Here is a 22,141-nt window from a genome sequence, read left to right on the forward strand (position 1 = left end):
CTGAGGTGTATTTTTCTTCATTTTCTATGCTTTCTGTTAAAAAAAAAACCATAGTGTGTTTTTGGCAAGTCAAACTGAAGTCAACAATCTCAGTTCAACATTTCAACGTTCATGTGAAAGAGCCACTATGTGAAAACAATAAACAACAATGGATCAATAAGACCAAAGAAACAGGATCTGTTCTCATACAGAAATTGCCTGAAAAACCACCAGTATCAGAAAAAAGTTTGATAAATTTGACAATCTATAAAAGTCCTAATAACCCATCACTTACTGAAACCTTAAGTTACAAATTCCAAATAAAACAGTTTGTTGAGGGTTGTTACATTTGTTGTGTAATGGGAGAAATGATAGACTTGTGAACGCTAGTCTCCAGCTGACGTGGACAGTCCACTATGAACCCAACGAGACAACACGCCTTTTTACGGCCTCTGTTTTCAAAGTTATTAGTATAGTTTAATTTACTTGTAATTTCAATTAATTAGTATGTACTGTGTGCTAATTCAATAAATAGTTCCAACATTCAAATTGTGAGTCTAATTCGCCACTTAAGCCGAATCACAGTTCATAAAGTTCTAAGTAAAAGGTTACACTTGTATACATATAAAACTCAGCTCCTGCAAGAAATAAAACCATCTTATACAGAAAAATGCTTCCAGTTCACGGTTGAAATTTTAAAATGAAAACAAAATTAAAATAAATCGTTTTTAAATGATGTAATTTTTATGGATGTGACACATTAAGAATGTGTCTATTAACACATCCATTAAGGATGTGACACAATTCACTAATATGGGTATCTGAAAAGTAGCATGTAATTTTTAGAAAGTGTGCTATAAAGTTAATATCTGGTGTGGTTTAACAAAAAATCATGTAATCAGACCTTTTTTCTTTGATGAAAAGACTGGTAATGGAAATGTTTATCTTGATATGTAAATCTCTATTCCTTTCCTCAACCGGACAAACTTAAAATGTACATCAAATTTATTTCCACATGGTGCATACCACACTCTAATCTATTTGTTAACTAGGACTTTGAATGAAAAATTGAAAGAAAGTTGGTACTTTGCCTTCAAGAAGTCTGGACCTAATCCCCTTATGATTGTTTCCTTGTGGCAATACATTGAAAAGATTGTTTATTAGCAAAAATTACAAGACCTGAATCACATAATGAACAGAATTAAGGAAGCAATCACAACCACAACATAAGAGAGATCATGTATGAACAGAAACTAAATATTGACTGGACATTTGCCACTTGACAAAGGAGACACATATTGAAATTTATGTAACAGAACTATTTGAGATGGAGAATTTGCAGTAAATAAAACAATTTAACTGAAATCATTTTTATTTTAACTTAATTCGTGCCTTAAATACCATCTTTCTTTTATGTTCCCTCTGTATTTTACACTACAGTCAAGATCATCTTTTTGATGGCCCTAAACACAATTTTCCTATTGGTTGTTAGTGGATAATTCATTATAGCACATGCTGAATGCAAATTCATACAAAAGTTATTCATTCTACACACTGTTGCAACCTCGTAACACAACATAATTTCCTGACTAGAATTTTTTGAGTTAATCAAAAGTTAGTTCAAATATAACTAAACTGAATCAAAAAATAATCTGCACGGTAAAATGACAACGTGCACCAGAGAAATCCAACAGACATAATACATATAATTGAATTAATGTCATACAGATTACTAATAACACAAGAAACAGACATTAAAAAAATAAATAAAATAAAATCTAAATATATTTACTTTATTTGTTTTTTTAACTTTTTCATGATACGTATATTCTTTTCAACTTCTGTTATTTCATCTTTTATACAATCAATATTTTTTTCTGTTATAAACTGCCCTTCCACATTAGTACCCATCTGTTGTAATACGTTATCAACCTCTTCTTCAGATTCAATGAATAAGGCTTCATCTTTTAGTTTACCTACCCTAAAAAATAATTCATACATTTATTTATTCACCATAATATTACTGAATTATATAACAGACTAAAAATAGTATTAGGGTCAATCCATTTGAAGTGTCCCAAAAAAACATAATCACATTATAATAATATAAAACATTAATCACATTATAAAACATAATCACATCATAATCATATTTTCTCAAGGTAAAAGATTGGACCAGTGGTTTATTTACCTATTTCTCTTCTTTCTATGAGAAAATTACGAATAAAGTTGAACATGAAAAACTGTGTAATTTTACTTCTGGTAATTCTTTTCAAAACCCGGGATGCCATACACAGTTTGAATTATATTTTTATATGTAGGTATATGTTAGTAGTTTTACCATAAATAATTTAATGGATATACTTACCCCTAAATTTTTATGAATTTTTGAAAACTAATTTTTTTAAAAACATTCAAATTTTGGCTTCAAATAACTCTGATGGGGCTGGTGATAAAATCTCAAATTTGCACAGCTTGCAGTGTTTTTGTAGATGTTTATGGAAAATAAAAAAGTTTCCTGTGTATTGTACTAATAAAAAAGTTATAACCTCTCAAAAATCAATACCATTTTGACTTCCCAAATAAGTGCTGCAAGGGGTTTTCTTGACTTCTTGGCACTTTAATATTTTTATACTTATTACTATAGTTGAAATAGACTTGTTTGAACCATTCAACTGCAGTGTTATAACAAATGCTTGAAATCATTTCCAGTCAGGAAAATTCATATTGCAACATGCTCATTTGTGCTTGTTGGATCATTTAGCTTAGACTGGTCAGTCTGGCATTAGTAAAATTTCTCCAAAATTAAAAAAATATAAAATAAGTAATTAAGAAGTTAAAATACTTCTTAATTTTACTCTAATAAAAAATTCACATTGTTTCAGCATTATTTTTCTACTTTTTTTCTTAAAACAATGGCAGATCCTGGGGCAACAGGAGTGATTGCTTTCTATTCCCTATTCATCAGAATATGTTAAATGGAATTAGATAGTTTTGTAAATAATAATAAAAATCTGAAAAACTGGGTTAGTGTTGAAAAAATATTCTGGAAGTATATTTCTAGACATTTAGAAACTGAGTCATGATTTTTACTATTTTAAAAAGTTGACATTATTTTTATAAAGTGATTATCAATTTGTGAGATTTTTGTTCACGATAGTCAACAGTGAAAATTATACAAAGATATTAATTATAAATGTAGTATTAAATTTAAAAAAGACATTGCACTAATTAAAAACTGAATTTTAAATTTAACCATAATTAAAAAGATCTCCAGATAAATGAAAGAGTAAAAACTGAGATTAAAAGTAATTATACAATTTTTAATGGCTAATAAACAAAGGACTTTTAAAGGAAATGTACTTGTAAAACTAGAATTGACTGCAAATAACTACATTACACTTAAGACTAAACTATACATTCTGTGAACATTACACTAAAATTAAAAAAAAATCTGTGTAAATGATTATTTAACTTACACCATCCGTTCATCACAAGATATTAAATTATCTGAAGATATATAATCAGTGAACCACTTTTTAAATTCAATTATTTCTTTATCATTACTATTTTCAATCCAGTCAAAATCAGTATCATCCACATTCCTAGCGTATCCAGTTTCTGACAAAATCGTTTTAATTTTTTCTGCGAATGAACCTTCCATAATTTAATTCAAATCAGATCCTTTAACAAATAGCCACAAAAAAATGCAAAATACAAAATAAAAATCTGCTTTGTTTTTAAGCACATAAACTTATGAAACTTGCATTGTTGACCTTTTAAAACAAAAATTAGAATATATATACTGACATAATTAGGAATGAATTCACATAAAAACAGGATTCTTTTTCACAATCTGACAGCCACTTTTTTCAATGTTTTTTTCCAAATCATTAGGTATTTGAGAAGAAATTATAAATATAATCTTACCAAACTTAACCTACATTATCTAGTCAAGGTTGGCAAGCATTGGTTAAGTTTTGTTAGATTATATTTATAATTTCTCTTCAAATACCTCCAAATACCCACTGATTTGAAAGAAAAAAATTGAAAAAAGTGGCTGTCAGATTCTGAAAAGTACCAGAAATAGTTAACATAATAACTGTTAAGAAATAACACATCAGATAAAAACAAAAATTTAAATGCTCAAAATCAGTTTTTTAATTACATAAAATAAATAGAATGACTAAATAAATTATTTGCCAAAAATTATAAATAAATAGAATTCTGTAATTAGCAAATCCCCTTTATAGTTTTGAAATGAACACAAAGTCTCAGTAACAGCCGAAAAATTAAAAGATATGATTGATAGGTCAATAGCCATGTTTAATATTTACCTTTTAAATTGTACACTACAAACATGCCAATAAAGTATATTTATTGATTTTATTTTACATTATTATGATGCATAGTTACAATCTCAATATGGAATCAGTTATACTAATATTATGACTGAAGATGTACATATATTATGTCAAATACAAAGACTGAAGATCTTAAAAAAGTGTTTAGTAATAAATTATAAAATAAACCCAAATATAATTATTAAATATAGTATACAGTTATAACAAAAATTTAAAAAAAATTATTTTATTCTGCAACAGCTTATGAAATTCATGAAATATTTATAATTTTATTACATTATAAATATAATACATTAGGATAATTTCATATCAAATCAACAAAAATAAATGCACTTCTCAGATTCATGTCCAGTAATTCAAATAAAATTTGCAAGTTTGGCTCTACTCATGAAGTGATGCAAAACAATTTTTTTTGCATAGGACACCGTAAAAAAAAATTAAAAAACATTGCAAAATGCAAGGTTAGGGTAATTACAAAAGAATAAATTTCTCAGTTCCTATAAGAGATACAGAGCTCATTTTGGTGTAATTGAAGAGGTGGGGTTAAAAGACTTGCAGCTAGAGCAGTCTTCAAATGACCTACAATGACTAGAACATGACTCCATGACAGTTGTATGACTGAGCAAATGGACACATTTCCATTACAGTATAACTGAAAAGCATAAATGAGAAGAAGAACCTTGAAAGAGTAGGGCAATGATAGCAGAACTACACCAGGTACTCAGAAACTCAACTCTTTTGTTCCACTGAACAAGAATCAGGTACAAGTGAGGGTGTTTTCATTTTCTAACAACTCAACAATACCAGGCACAACATATATTGAGATATTGAATTCACAGAAATGGTTGGGTTCTTGATCAGCAGATATGATGGACACTGGTGGTTAGGGTGTGTTCTAGTCAAATGAGGAAAATCAAATAGTGAAGATGAAATTCTTACATCCACATGGATCTTCACCTTCCTTCCACTACCTGGACTTTGAGGATATTCTTAATGTATATAGGAGTGATGTTATTTCAAAAATCGATGCCAGGGTACTCCACCAAGTTGGTCTAGTGGTGAACTCATCATCACAAATCAGCTGATTTCAAAGTCGAGGAATTTGTACCTTAGTACAAGTTCTAAGGTACAAATTCTAGTAAAGGCAGTAACTTTTATATGGATTTGAATACTAGATCATGGATACCGGTGTTCTTTAGTGGTTGGATTTTAATTAACTACCATCTCAGGAATAGTCGACCTGAGGCTGTACCAAACTACACTTCATTTACATTCATACATATCATCCTCTGACATAATGTACCTTATGGTGGTTCCGGAGGCTAAACAAAAAACAAGAGAGATCTCAGGGTAAAGCCAACAGGAAGAGTTTATAACCTCTCAAAGCAAGTGGACAATACCAACCAGAAGTTGTAAAAATAAGTGTACACTGTGTAATTCTTCAGTAAATATCTTTGGAAGCTGTACAAATTGCAGTTAAGTGGATACTAGGTGTACAAGTTCATTATTTTATTGCAGCATGATCACATTGCAATTCCATTATGAAATGTTTACCACATGTACAACACATTAGGAAGCAAAAAGTTTTTTTTTCAAATTTTTAAAGAATACACTTTTGGATATATTCAAGGTTAAATAATGTTTTTTGTTACATTGAACTATTAGCATCACAAAATCTTGGCAAGTGATATAACATATCATTCCAAGAGCTTAACATATCAGTCCATTCCAAGAGCTTTAAAATGACACCAAACTGAACTCTCTAGCTCTTATAATAGCTGAGGAAAATTATTTTTTTGTAATTACCGGAACCTTGCTTTTTGCAATTTTTCACTTTTTTAAGCTGGGGGAGGTTACAGGGGAAGTGACTGAAAATATTTTTTTGCATCACTTTATAGATATGATCAATCCTGTGAATTTTGTTGAAACTGGTAAAGTTGTGATGCTTATTGATTTGACAAGGAATTGACTAGAGATTACTAGACATTACTAGAGATTCCCTTATATTTTCCTTGGATGTACTTATTACTATTTAGAAAATAATTAAAAATTTGCTGTGTTCTTGTTCATTAACAATCAAAACAAATTTTGGTTTGTTATTAAAAAGTAAAATTTTATTGTATTTTAAAAAGAAAAATATTTTTAAGAACTTATTTCACAACAATTCTCTATCATCCTTGGGGCCAACCTCAATGATGAAGCTGGTCATATCATATTTCTGTTTCAAACTTTAAAATTCTTTGATTGAAACATTCATTTATTTTTCTTAACATACCAGCAGTTCATAAATATACAGGGCAAATATACAGCCAAGGGTATCAAAACATTAATTATGTTCTGATACCCTTGGCTATATCGGCAAAACCATTTACTTTGACCATTATAAAGAATTTTTTCAAGAATAACAAAAAAAATTTGCCTTTTAGTATATTAGTTTCTATCTTAAAAGATCTAACTACAAGGAGCTTAATAAAGACAACAAAGTACTAGATCAATGTAAAGAAATTTTAGGCAACATTTACTTTTTATCTATACTTTTGTATACAACAGAAGCATGGATGACGAATCAGAGAGAAGGAAGAAAATTCAGGCTAGCAAATGGGAATAGGAACAGAAATGAAGAGGTGAGAAAGAGACTTAGGACTTGGAAAATAAAGTTAGAAAAAACAGATCAAAACAATTTAGATATCAGTATAAAATGGGGATAGGGAAATTTCAAACTGTAACTTCTAAATGAAAAAATAAAATGATCAAGAGGTCAAGCAAGGAAAAGATGCTAGGATAAGTGTTGGAAGACAACAAACTATTCAGGCACCTTGCACAGTGTATTACCCAGGAATCTTGTGCTGATCTCAAGAAAACCCACTTTTCAAAAATACATTATATGCATTTCTCTCTTGCTTCCCTCAAAGAAATAATAAATTGTCACATCTTTTCCCTTTATCTTATAAAATACTATGACTGGTATTAGTCTGTTTTTACCAATTTGAGCTAATAAATAAATTTTTATCCACTAGATATGAATACACATTCATATTTGGTGACTTTTTACTTATTTAGATTGAAATAATACGTTTAAAATTAATACTATACAGAATAAAATGAAAACTGGCTTATGAGCCACAAAGCTCATTAGTGAAATTTTTTTAGATCACCTCATTTTTAAAAAATGAATTAAAGATAATAATATTCAGCAAAGGAAATAATAATGTCTTTTTCAAACTATAACAAGTAAATTTTAACAAATCAGAGAATTTTTCCTTTAAGATATTATAAAAAGTTCCTAATTTATTTGTATGAAGTATGTGAATAAGTTCTAAAGAAATAAGCTTTAAAATATCCACGTTCATTTTTTTAAGTACTTTGCACTGACTGGCTTCATGGTTGTAAAACTTTAGTTAATCTATCACTATACAAAATTCAACTACACCTGAGTAAACATAAAACCTGTAATGGAATAAATTTCCCATTTCACAACTTGTTTTGTGAGTGAAACAAACTGTCACAAAACAATGCAATTATAATAATGAGAAGAGGGTAAAATTCTTATAAAATATTTTTTATTATTTAGATTCATAAAAGTGCTGACAGAAGATATTTAATTTATTTACAGTTCAATTGCTAGAATATTTGATGCTAAAACAAGAGAACATGGGCTGTTCAACTACAACAGATTGTGTAAGAACAGAATAACAGATGAAAATGCCCAGAAACATTACTTTATAATAACCCTTTAAATAATTTAAACAATTTTGTGAAATATACATTGGACCTTATTATCAGCTTCTTTCTGATTCACCAAGGAGAAACTACAACATATTTTACCATCAGAAGAGTAACAAAACTACAAATGTAATGATGTCCATTTATATATAATATAGATATCTCAAACATAAAAATGAAAATATCCTAAATTTTAGCATATTCCACAATACAAAAAAAAAAAAACAACATTGTGGAAACATACTGTTTCATACTAAATGGATTTCTTAATCACTTTAAGACAAGTAATAATACTGAACAAAAACTTCAAAAAGTTTAGAGAATACTATACTTTCAAGTAAAAATATTCTCTTTTGTAGAGTTATTTTAATTATTTTATAAAAAAAATACCTTTTGTCAAACTGATCTATCAATGATTATAAATTAATTTATCAACTGTAGGGTAAATGTAATTCCAATTTGTTTGCTTTCAGCCTAAATAAATATTTTTTTTAAAAAATAAGTTCTCAGCCAAATTTCAGGAATAACTGAATTATTTAGTTAATCAAAAAAGAAAGTCCGGAGGTTCCGGGTTCGAATCCCGGTCAGGCATAACATTTTCACACACTACAAAAACTGTCATTCATCTCATCCTCTGAATCAATACCTAATAAGAATAAAGAATATGAAAGTCAATATAGTCTCATCAACTGCTGAAAATTACCACAGCATGTTCTTAGTATACATACTTCTTTCTACACATACAAATTTATGAGTCACAAAAAATAGTTTACACTTTCTTCTAAAAAATCATATTCTTGAAAACTTTTCCTTATAACAGATAGTACAGCTATTTTCCTCATAAATACACATAACGATACAGATAATTATTAGACTATGAAACATGTTCAATCAAAGTTCAGTTCATACCTCCTTTGTTACATCCAATCACCTTGCATTTGAGTTGAAATAAATTGTTTAACACATAAAGTTACTGGAATACAATTAACCTACGATCAATCAGTCGATTGAGTATATTAGTAGATTCCAATTCGAATATGGCAATGTATTACTAGTAAAATGTCTGAAATATTAAAAATCAAAACCTTAGTACTACTGCTCATACATGAATTATCAATTTATAATGTTACATATAGGTTAGATATTTTCCCGCAAATTTTTACAATCTGCCAACCACAGATGAGAAAATAATGTTCATATATAAACTTTTTTCTATAAAATAGTATTAAATAAAATAAAGAAAACAATTATCATCAAATAGAGTACTCCAAATATCTATTTTAACTATTTAACTTTATTCATTGACCAAAAGTTTCCAGTTTATTGAAATGAAATAAATTCATTAGTTTTTTTTAATTAATTAAATTTATAATTTGTAACTTATAACTTATAATAACTAACTTATAATGTGTAACTTCTAACTTTAACTAATCTCATTAGTTAAAATATTGAACGATTTTTATTCTTTATTAGGCGTTTTTCAGTTTTACGTCCTATCTTAAACACGAAAGATGTGAGAACTGTAATAAAAATATGTAAATAATATATTTTTTAATATTACATACTTTATTTAGCTTATTATCTGATTATTTATTATTTTTAATGCTTAATTAGGGGCTTTTCAACATTCTTTTTCCGTGAAAATATTACTCGTTGAACTAATCAAAATTTATTTATATACCTCTTTGGTATATCGCAAACTATCGCTGTTAGTGTCAGTTGCAATTATTTGAAATGTTTGGTTGATCTTAGGTTTTTGTTATTTTATTATCATTTTTTTTTTGTACTTATTTCTTCCTGTTAGACTATATAGTTACTTTAAAAGCAATTTGTTAGTTTATGTTTATTATTAAAATTTAGGCCTACGTTGTTTTTACTTTTTGGTTTTTCAGTACTAACCAATGTTTTTTAAATATTTAAGGTTATAAAGTATTACCCTTAGTGTATTCGTGTGAGTTTTTGAAATTGTGCATCTTTTTGTCGATCGTAATAAATCAACATGACTAAACAACAGCATTTGTGAAATAAGTTATTATATAGTATTAATTATGTCTTGTAATTCCCCATTGATGTTTGAATCTGATGAAGAAAATCATGAGCCACTTGGTAAGTTCAAAAAGTTTACTCCATATAATTTTGCATTGTTTTTCTATGAATTCAAATTATTAATTACTTGATTGTACGTGAATGTGCCTTCATGAAAAAATTTAAGCAGTTTTTCAGAAAAAATTATATATAAAACCCTTATTGTTGAATTGACTAAATTACTAAAGGTCTCATTAAAAGACAACATTATTATTAATTTCATTTAACATTATTGATTTAAGAAAAGGTAAATAAATTTTAAAATATAAGCAGTAACATAGAACTTAAATTAGGTGGTAATTACAAATCATTTAATGTAATGTTACTAGATAATATTTTTTATAATTAGCACCCTATAAATTTTAGGAAGCAATAAGAATTATATTATCTAAAAGATATATGATAATAATTTGCTTTAAAATTGTTTTAAACTGAAAACAGTATAATGTAAAAGTTAATAATGTGGATCATGGAACAATTCAATATTGGTAAAAAAATTGAGTTTGTAGTTAAAATTGCAACTTTCATAAATTTCTACATAGTAAAAAAATAAATTTGAAAAATGTAGCAAACAGTAAATGTGATTGAAAAACTCAATTTTGCTTGTTGGAAAACTCTATTTTGATTTTTGTTTTAATATGATTGCCTATAAATAACCAGATTAAGGAAAATTACTTATAAATTTTATTCTATGATGAAAATATAAAACTTCTAAAATGTATCCACAGTCTATCCAATTGTATCATGAGATGCTTAATGGAATGACTCATTATTAGCTTATTATACCGTATTGTCTATTCAACTTTATCATAGGTCTTGTCTTACAGTAAGTTGATGGTAAGTTTTTTTATTGGTAACGAATATATTGTCAAATTTAACCTTGTTTTTAGAAAATATTCCAGAATCAATTTTAAGGGTAACCACATTTTAAATAGGTTATAATATTTTCTCTAAGATCATTTCCCCCCATAAAATTATACTCTATGGTATTTTTTTTTATTTTACTCCATGGTATTTTTTTTATTTTACTCTATGGTATTATAAGTTTTCTTTGGAAAAAACAAAAATTAATATGAAAAGTTTAGAGACCTGTGGTTATGATGGGAAAAATTGTAATGACTTGACAAAGACTATTTATTTAATAACAAAAATAATACACTTCTTAATCATTTATTATAATACACTTAATATTTTGACATGATCATCAAACCCAACTGGAACAAAAAATAGCATCGATAAAATTCCATTCCACCCATGATTTGCTTATATTATGAACCAACCAGTTAAATAAATTAACATTCAGGGAAGCAGATATTGATCAAATGAGCAATATCCAGTTGAAAAAAATTTCTATATTGTGTCAACTATAGAGCAATAATTTCTTGGGATTAAAACCATCAGATTGATAATTTTTTTTTGTTTAATATAGAAATAGTCTGTAAATAATTGAAATTAAATAAAATTTGAAAAATTGTTATCTGAGTATAAGTTTTTATATATTGTTTTCGATGTTGTCAACATGTTTTTAAACTAAGCTGATTATAATCTTAAGCAATCCCATAATCTGATATCTCATGTGCACAAGGCAACAGAAGAAATTTAGTTGCTAAAGAAATTTAAAAAAAAATTGTGTGAATGACGATGGCTAGGATTTTATTATATTAATTTAAAATTATACAAGTTATTTAGTTTATCTTGGATTCACAGTTTGTCTCTTTTTCAACTTGCTGATAAGTTAGATATTGTGAATGAACTAATACCTGTTACGTCAGAGGTTTATATTACTACTGAAGATTTTGCTATTATAATAATTCTTATGATAATAGCAAGATTACAATAATGGTTGCATCAAAGAACAAAAATAAACATCAGTTAGAGTTATACTGCCTAGGAAGGAATCTGTATATTTGAGGTCTCCTGTTAATTTCACAGATTCTATTATAAAACGTAAAGTGAACAGCTATGGCGAATGTTATATTGGCCTTAAAAAGTCAGTCAAGAAAAGTTACTGTATGTGAACACTAGTTGCCCTTTTTAATCTTTCTGTGTTAAACATTAACAAAAACTAAAAACAATGAACATCTATTAAGTCTTTAGAAAGAAAATAGATTATATTTGGTGTAATTCAAAGTGATATATGGCTGAGATGGTATAATAAACAATTGTACAATTTTTATATGCAAACAGATGTCATAATAGAAAAAACTGATATGTTGACCAATTGGTGTAATGTGGTTAGTGTGCTGGCTTCTAGATTAGCTGGTCTTGGGTTCTGTTCCTGGCAAAGGTTTGACATTCTTTCACTTATTGTTTCTTCCATCTTATCTTTAAAAATATTTATATAGAATCATGTGCAAAGTTGTAATAATAATAATAATAATAAATATAATGATTGTGATGGGTAAAAATATTATCCATGCAGATAGTATATCAAACAAAGCATTAATTTAAAGCTTAAAGGAGGTACATAAAAGAGTTAGACTACATTGTCAGATGGATTCATACCATGTGGATTATTTATGTAGAAAAAGTGAAGAACTGGAGAACTCAGGCTTTGGACAGAAACAGTAGTAACAATTGTAGGTGCTTATAGGAGGAAACCAAAACTTAAAGAGATTGCAGTACCAAAAAGGGGAAGATTTTACTACATAATATTCTAATGTTCATATAGATATAAGTTAATTGACAATGTCCAAAAGAAATTTTACGTTTTTATTATGAGAGTAGATAAATAATTACATTTTTAATATCAGTGTTTATAGAATTATTGACAAAAACAATTTATGGAAGTTAACGGGAGTTTGATTTCGTAGTTTATTTACACTTATCAAAAGATAACTTTGAATTACACAACACTTTTATCCATTTCTGTCAGCCATTTTGTGAACTGTGTTGTTCAGATTTCCAGTTTGCCATAAAAACCAAGACACGCACAGTATCTACCAGCTGTCTATAAAATTGTTTATTTTTCCTAATCTGTTTCATGCTAGTAAAGCAGCAGTCAACTAAATATAGAACCTTTTATATTGCTCCTACCAACTAAAGTGTATGACATTGTTTGATCTTTGCAAGAAGGACATACCATCACTCTTTCTCTATATAGCCTCCAGAACCACCATAAGGTATTACTTCAGAGGATGATATGTATGAATGTAAATGAAGTGTAGTCTTGTACAGTCTTAAGTTGACAATTCCTGAGATGTGTGGTTAATTGAAACCCACCCACCAAAAATCACCAGTACCCATGATCTAGCGTTCAAATCCATATAAAAGTAACCACTTTTACCAGGATTTGAACATTAGAACTCTTTGTGTTTAAAATCAGCTGAATTGTAATGACGCATTCACCACTAGACCAACCCAGTGGGTGGACATAGCATCATTCTGATCCCAAAGGGGAAAAACCCTCCATAGTGGTTGCGGTCACAACTCCACCCCCTCTATACCTAGCCCTTAGGGGCTTTACCGGGGGTCTTCTTCAACACTTCAGCAATGGACATCTTCCAGTTTCAGTTGCCTCAGTCAGGATGCCACAAATGGCTTTCCTATTGGTGTATTTCGCTAACATAATTAAACCTAGCCTATAGTCTTAAGGAAGACCATACCAATTGAGCTGAATTACTCTACCTAATGAAAACAGTAAAAAGGGGGGATCCCAACACAACACCCATCGAGAATTAATAAAAACAGATTCTAATTAAAAACAAAACAAAGCACTTAGCATCACTAAAGTCCATCAATATTCAAGATTGTATTATGTATAAGGTAATAATAATATATGGGGTAATACTGTGAGTAATTGTGGATTGTGGCTGGAAATTCAGAAAGGCACTATCTTCTAATTTGCTGAAGAAGGCCATATCAAACCAAAAAATTACAGTTATATTGTTGGAAAACTGCAGAAGGATTTTGCTGACAACTTATGAAACCTGGAATCCCAATAATGTCAGAAGCTTATTATGAAATTCTAAAGAAGTTTTACAGATCTATCAAAATAAATGCTGTAAGATCACAAAGGGTGTTGCTGTTCTGAATGCCAATGTATTCTGGATTGACAAAGGCTTCACCAGAACAGATTTTTATCACCTGACCAATAACATAATATTTAACATAGAGATTGTTATCCCTTCACAAAAATGAAAGTTTGATTGACTATCCTATGCTGTTGTGAGAGGTTAGTAGTAGGCTAACTTTTAGTTAAGGATTATAGATTAACCTACAAATCTTTAAATTTTTGGAAAAACTAAATTTCAACTTAAAATTGAAAGGAGTGGTGAAAGGCATGAAACCAGCCAAACTAATGACAAAAAAAGATTATATAAAATGTGAAAATTTTTTTGGATTAAATTCTTGAATGACCAAAGTAGGTGATAGTATGTGACGATCCAGATTAATTTCTATTATTTAACATTCATTTCTGTTTGTGAAAATTAGTAGAAATAATGGCAGTTTATTGGCACTATACTATCAGAATGTTTATGAAAGGTTTGGGATTCATTAATCTTTAGGAATAAAAATTGAAAAATTAAATGTTTCTTAGCCAAAGTGCTTTCCTTATGAATTTAAAAACATTTTAACACGGAAGACTTCATAAAAATGTACTGAAGTCTGAGACTTATATACGAGGTCTGTAAATAAAATGAGATTAGTTTTCTGACAGCCAAAGTGGCAACACTGTAAAGTTACTAGTAAACATATGGTTATATGAACAGCTGATTTATATTAGGTATTAATATTTTTAGTCTATTGTTACCATGTGAGTTGTAAACAAACTTCATGAAACGAGTTTTTGTTGTGCGTTACAAAAATAAATGATTTTAATTATGAACATCGTTTTGCAATCAAGTTTTGTGTTAAACTCTATGAGAATGCTACTGAAACTTTTTCAAAATTGAAAAGGGCATATGAAGATGACACTCTGTCATGAGCCCAAGTATTTAGGTGGTATAAAGCATTTTCAGATGGCCGGGAATCAGTTGCAAATGATCCATGCTCTGGAAGATCGTTAATGTCAAAAAGTGATGACAATGTTGAGCAAATCAGAGACTTGATACTGTATGACCGGCAGTTAACTGTCAGAATGATTGCAGAACAATTGAATTTGAACCATATCACAGTCCATCAAAGTTTGACAAACGAATTGGACCTGAAAAAAGTTTTTGCAAAATTGGTCCCAAAGAACTTCACTGTAGATAGAAAAACAACAGAGTGGAAGTGTGCCACAATCTTCTAGGATGAATTGAAACTCATCTGATTTTCTAAAAAAATTTATTACTGGTGATGTATCTTGGATATTTGAGTACGACCCAGAAACAAAACACCAGAGCAGGGAGTGGCACACTTCAAACTTACCATGTCCCAAAAAAGCAAAAGTGACAAATCAAAAATCAAAACCATGCTAATTTGTTTCTTAGATAGTAATGCTATTGTCCATAAGGAGTTTTTGCCTACAGGACAGACTATAAGTCAATATGTTTACCAAAAAATTCTTGAAAGACTGCAGAAAAGTGTTGCCCGCGTGAGACCAGCTTCAAAGACAACTACATGCTGCATCATAATGCACCTTTCACACTGCACTCTCAATGTGTTTTTAGCAAAGAAAAAAATATTCCTGCATCTTATTCACCTGACTTGAGTCCCTGCGACTTTTATCTATACCCGACTTTAAAAAAACACCTCAAAGGACACCATTTTGGAACAGTAGAAAACATTTTAAAAAAATGAAACCAACCATTTGAAGGATATTCTGGTTTTTGAGTTCCAACACTGCTGTGAAGAGTGGGAAAACTGTTGCGTGGCAACAGTGAAGTGTTGCGTGGCATTCCAAGGGAACTATTTCGAAGGTCCATGTGACCTTCGATGATTAATGGAATGATTAGAGTCCATGTGTAATTGAATTGTAAATAAAAAGCTTTTTTTCTGAACCAGTCTCATTACTTTATTTTCAGCCCTCGTATGCAAGATTATTTATATTTACTTAAAAACCTGATCTAGATGTATGTTAAATTTCAGGGGGAGTAAGAGGAGTTTGGTTTTACCCAATAGGTAATAGGCATTGGTTTAGTATTTTGTACAACCCATAAACAAGAAACAGTCTTGAGAATAATGCAGTTAATTATGTAGTCTCTAAGAAAGTAATGTACTAAAATCCATTCTGATAGATTCAAGAAGATACTACCATATGTTGGAGTTTTAGTTCTTAGTCTATATTTTAGACAAAATGAGTTTTTATAAACTTTTTCTGAATAAAAAAATAGATTTCAATTGTGATATCAACTTTTCATTATTCCCTACAACAGTAATTTTATTTTTTAATGATTGGTAGTAATTATTATAATGATTTTTTTATGTAGAAAAGCTAGCACTATATTGGTTGTAACAAAAACAATAATTTTAACATCTTTATTTATCATTTGCATTGAGTTGTTTGGTTCAAATACGATTTAAGAAATAGTTGTATAATTATATTTTAATGCCATGTATATGTGTATTACTGTGTTAAAGTATACGACATTGATTTCATGACTTGGACTTTTGGGACTTTTTTTATCTACCAGTCAGTTATATTCTCAACTCCAAAGGCCAAGTTTATACAAGGATTCCCCATTACAAAAGAAATTAATTTTATTTTTTTATTTGCATGTTGATTTAATCCATTTGTGGATACTTAGGATCTCTTGCTCAATAGAAATTAACTCAGTATCAGTACATATATTCTAGTCAAAATAAAATGCTAAGTTTTTTATCTGAATAAAACTACCTTTGAAATGAAAATAGACTGTTATTGTTTAATTTTTTAGAAATGTTAAATTTATAGTACTCTTCAAAGAAACTACCTGAATTCTGGTACTGTGTATTTCTCTGCGTTGTCAGTGTTCAGTTTCTTTGTATTATTTATTTACAGAAGTAAAGGTCATACATGAGAATACTGTCAGTTGTGCAATAGAAAATTGTGAGCTATTATCTCAGAATGATTCATCTTCTATTCAAGAAAAAAGTGAAGAGCAAATATTGGTTGAACATCTGCATACTGTTTTAACAGGTGTTCCACCACCTCCTGCTGTGACTGTTTCACAGTATGATGCTGGAGAAATTCTTCATTGCTTAAAAGAGAACTATACAAATTTTGAATGGAGTGCAACAAAAGGTAATTGATTAATTCATTTCTTTTTGTTAATGTCGAGTATATATGTAGAAAATTTCTTTTGTTACTCCTAAAGTTTTATTTCACCTAATAATTAAATTTAAGCAACTTGTTATCAGCCTTTTCCTATTTACTCCCATAATTAAGACTTAGTTAAATCACATGAGCTGTACCAGGTAAATAGATATGATCATTCTTATATATGATTTCATGCTGACATTCCCTAGTAGCTTAATGTCAACAAAAGCAGCTGGTGTTAAAGATCTCACAAAATCTCTTTACCTAATCTAAGGAAATGAAAAAATTGCATGAAAGACAAAATTTATTCAATTTGAGGGTCCCTTATTCTAAAATACAGATTTTTAACCATTATGCTAGGTCAGTGTTGCTTAACATCTTGCCCAGTAACATACACACACACTACATTTCATTACTGTGTTGCCTTGTCTTATACATTTTGAAGTGCATTAAATTCCTTTAAGATTTTTTTAAAAATATACCTACCATTTATTATTTATTTTTACACATTGCTGTATAATGGATATGATGTAACGGAACCTGAAAAGTGGTCTTATATTCTAGATAGTTTAATTGTTGCATTGCTTGTTTTATTTTAACTAATTAATTTTGCATTATTTAAAATAAATTAATGCTTTATGCGTTTATTTTTAAAGATTTTAAGATGGTCTGAGTTGATTGATCAAAATTAGGAATTCTCTAATGGATGCTAGATTAACTCCAGAAAAGTTACGGTAACATTTCTCTTTAGTTATTCCTTTGATAGTTAAATCAAAAAGATGCTGATATTCTATAAATAGTTCGATATCAGCATTACATGTTAAAATAGACCCACAAAAGTGTAACAGTTTCTCTGTGAGAAAATTCGATAAAAAAAAGGTTTCATTGAAAGACAATAAAAATAGATAATTTTAACAGACCAAAATAGTATTTGTCGTTGTTATTTGAATAAAATTATTGTACTTATATGTACATCAAATATTTACTTTATGTTCCCATTTTAAATTCATGATTGGATTTATACAGCAAACATTAAAAATATACTGTTAACTACTGATTATCCGTAATAATAACCAGGAAGAGGATCGCAGATAGCCCAAAATTGTAGCAAAATCATGGTTGATCCAAAAGTAATATTTAATAATGTAATGAATGTATTGTCCAGAATTTTATTCAAAATATTCATACTAACATATTTCAAATTTTCACTATCATTATTACTGTGTGTAAAAATATTGTGCATGATAACAAGAAAGATATATAAACATTTTTAAAAAAATTAATAAATTGTGCATATTATTCTTTCAGATTTTTTTTTTTTAAATAAGATGCATGCATGATTGATTGTTTTATTAAATAAGATGCATGCATGATTGGTTGTTTTAGTGATTGAAAACACTTTATTTTAATTGAACTTCTTAGTTTGTGTAGCATAGTAATAGTACACAATGAACTTTTTTCTTATCATGTCCACATTGAACTTAGTACAGCATTATCATATTCAAGACAAGCACATATTCAAGTAGTAAATGAATGAAGGAATAAAACCTATCACAGAACAATGAAAAAACTTAAAATTTTTAGCTTCTCTATAAGTTTTTAAAAGTTTATTTTTTCCAAGAAGCATCTTTGGTAAACTGCTCGTGATAATTGGATTGACTGTATTTTTGATATTCCGAAAAAGTTTATTTATTTTTGCTAGGAAAATTCAATTTGTTAGAAGCTTTTTTTTTTTTTTTTAATAAGAGAAAAAAAGGAAAGTTGTATTCACAATTTAGTGTATTATTTTTGCTTTTAGTAATATGTGAATGACTTTTACCATTATGTTATTTCCAATAATGAGATTCATTGCAGCAGTGATCCATTTTGTAATCCATTCCAACTATCTGTTGAAAATTACAAATTACTATTAAAAATTTTTTATTTTGGTCAGGGTTGAAATTTTCCCAAACCATTTCTGCTAGATGATCCCACTGATTTTGATTAAGGTTTTTTTTTATTAAACCTTTAATTTGAATTCTCTATAATACTTAATTTATTGCCCTAAGTCATGGGAGAATCATTTGAAACGTTGACACAATTATATGAAATGTTGTATAGTTAGTGTCAACACAAAGTATGTTACATACTTAGTAAAATTTTGTTTGCAAATTTTGATAAGTTAAAGATTCTGTTTCATTAATTGCAAAATATATTTGCTACTGTTATTTAGCAGTAAGATTTAAAATGGTTAGCTTGTAGAAATTATTTTTGGGATAATTAAAGAACTGTTTTTTTTTTTTTTATGTAAGAAGACTTAACTGGTTAAACAGTACTAGATAAATATATGAAAGTAAGTACTCGTCTCATATTTTTTCTTTATGCCTTTAAAATTTTGAAAAACTCATTCTAACTTATGTAAGATAACAGTGTAAAATTTTACTGCACTTGTAGTTTTGAATACTCGCTTCTCGAGCTAAGAGATCCCCTAGAAAGAGAAATCCCTAGACCCCAGTCCTTATGGCCTTATTTTTGCTTACAAAAAAAGCCATGTTGTCCTCAGAAGCTTCAGCCTTAGTTCTTATTTTATAAAATGTTATGGGGGGACTGCATTTCCAATCTTCTCAAACCAAACTCTGAATTTTATCCCTCCACTCTACAAATGGTGTAAAGATTATTTAAATATAGATGTTTCAGATAACCAGGGTTTCGGTTACCCTGAGTTCAGATTACTGGGATTTTACTGTATGTATGAATTTGCAGTTTTACCTTGAATTTGCAGTTAAGCATCATAGCAGTATAACAAATCATTATCAATAATAAAAATTGTAACATTCACTGCTTTTAATATTTTTTTTTGTTTTTTATATGAGGGCTTTCATATTGATCGCTACTTTATCAGATATTTCAAATAAAAAACTTTTTATGTTAAAAATTAAAATAGAAAAGAAACATGTTTCATCTTCTAGGTCATTAGATATATATTAATTTGTGAAGGATAGGAGTAAGCATAATTAACATTCTGCTTACGACAGATTAAGGTGAGAAATTGGAGGAGGATCTGTGATGATGGAAAGTCTGTTTCTATAGCTTTTGCTACTTATTTATAATCTGTGGTAGGACATATGATATAAAGTAACAGTGCCTGATAGTAGTTTCCACACAGTAGTTTCTGAAATTTCTTGAATTTCCGTTTCATTTGTCAATTTTAAATATTGTGACGCCTATCTGAAATTTAGCTTGTAAATGTTCATTTGAGCTGTATTTTGTGCCTTGTGTATATGTAAGGCTTGTAGAAGTATTCTTGTTGCACCATTAATCTAGAGGTATTCAAGGAGCACTTTCAATATGTTGCCAAAAAAGGCCTGCCTTCTTCGCTGTCCTGAGAGCAGTTCACCCCAATTAGGAGCTTAATTTCAGAATCATGCGTATTCTATACAAGGGTGTATGCAAAGTTGTAATGCTGTATGTTGTGCCTGTCTGGGCTGATCGAATGAGGTACAAATATTGTGGAAATATTTTGTTGAGAGTCCAGTGTCCCCTATTGTTATCTGTGATTGATGTCGAGAGGTGGTCCTTGTTATTTCTGATATTAAACTCATTAATTTCCATGCAACTGACCACTAATTACATTTTGATGCTAAGAAGGTAGGCTAACTTACCTCTGGATGCATAAAAGAAATTGATGACCAAGGTTTATATTTATGGCAGGTCACTTGGACTGAATCGTTCAATATGTATTAGCATCGGACAATTCAAAGCATATAGTATGGTACACCATACTATATGCTTTTTCCTGATGTGAGAAGTATGCAGGTAGATAGGTGAATTTCCCCCAGTTGGCATATTGTTTCTTTCTGGACGTGATGCTTTTTGAGATAGGTTGGCTAGATTTGGTTTGATTAATTCAGGCTTATGTTCGGAGTGTAGGACCATTGATGATGCATGTCTTTTATGTTTTCCTCAGGTATAAAGTTAAATGTACCAAAATAGTTAGGGATCTTGCGACTCAATCAACAGTTCTGGTTTGATCTGCAGATTAATTGGAAAACTGATAGGGATCAGAACAGTTGCTGGCTTCCTAGATTTTTAGCCCTGTGGAGGATGGCTAAGGAGGTCTAATGCTGTTATAGATGTATAGATAGAACAATAACCCAGGTGGCTAGGGGCCCACCTGGGTGCTTAATTTGCCAAGATAGGTGTTTTGGCGTCGAGCCCTGGTTAGCTGAGGTATTCACTATTAGGATGAGATGGATGTGTGAAGAACTTTGTGATGGAGCTGCAGTGTGGGAGAGTGTAGGCATTGACCTCTATACTAAAGCAGACCAGAAAAAAGAGAGGTATGGCATGTTTTCATTAAAGACTTGTTAAATTTGTGAATCTGTTTCTTGATTTTTGAGTAAATCAAGAAGACTTTGAGTAAATTGAGTTGTAAGACAAAATTTTCATTGTGATCAACACTTGTTCTGTTGGATAGTATTTTTCTGTATAAAGACTCAATCCAGTATAATCTGAGTGCATAGTCTAATTGAAGTTTAGGAAGAATATTTGTATGAAACCTTTGGTGTTAGAGGAAGGCACAGGGATCACGCTTCCGTGAATCGATTAATTTGATAGTTGAGGGTTATAAGTTATGAAAGTTGGTCGAGGTTGTAAAATGCCATACGAAGGTGATAAGGTTGTGTAAATACACTGATGGAATAATTGTCTGCTGAGGTGTTTGTATTAGTGGCATCCTTACAGAAACCAAACTGATGACTGTGTATGTTATCAAGTTTAGAAGATCGAAAAGACGACCTCCAGTAAAGCTCATCAGGGCTAGGAATGGAGGGTAGTGTGGCAACCAGGA

The 22,141-nt window shown here is 29.4% G+C and overlaps 2 protein-coding genes across 2 annotated transcripts in view; one reads left to right on the top strand and one right to left on the bottom strand.

Moving 5' to 3' along the window:
* LOC142321504 (uncharacterized) overlaps positions 1-9,183 on the bottom strand; it is a 44,750-nt gene extending 35,567 nt beyond the window's left edge. The window contains exons 1-3 of the mRNA XM_075359640.1: positions 8,976-9,183; positions 3,459-3,663; positions 1,772-1,960 (exon numbers count right to left, since the gene is read on the bottom strand). Coding sequence (XP_075215755.1) covers positions 1,772-1,960; positions 3,459-3,643 — 374 coding nt within the window. The 5' untranslated portion in view covers positions 3,644-3,663; positions 8,976-9,183. The remainder of the gene's footprint in view (positions 1-1,771; positions 1,961-3,458; positions 3,664-8,975) is intronic.
* Positions 9,184-9,808: 625 nt separating this feature from the next.
* mi (cyclin E-interacting protein minus) overlaps positions 9,809-22,141 on the top strand; it is a 33,840-nt gene continuing 21,507 nt past the window's right edge. The window contains exons 1-2 of the mRNA XM_075359641.1: positions 9,809-10,172; positions 17,056-17,298. Of these exons, the coding sequence (XP_075215756.1) occupies positions 10,115-10,172; positions 17,056-17,298 (301 nt within the window). The 5' untranslated portion in view covers positions 9,809-10,114. The remainder of the gene's footprint in view (positions 10,173-17,055; positions 17,299-22,141) is intronic.

Source organism: Lycorma delicatula, chromosome 3, assembly GCF_047948215.1.
Source record: "Lycorma delicatula isolate Av1 chromosome 3, ASM4794821v1, whole genome shotgun sequence".
Lineage (NCBI taxonomy): Eukaryota > Metazoa > Arthropoda > Insecta > Hemiptera > Fulgoridae > Lycorma > Lycorma delicatula.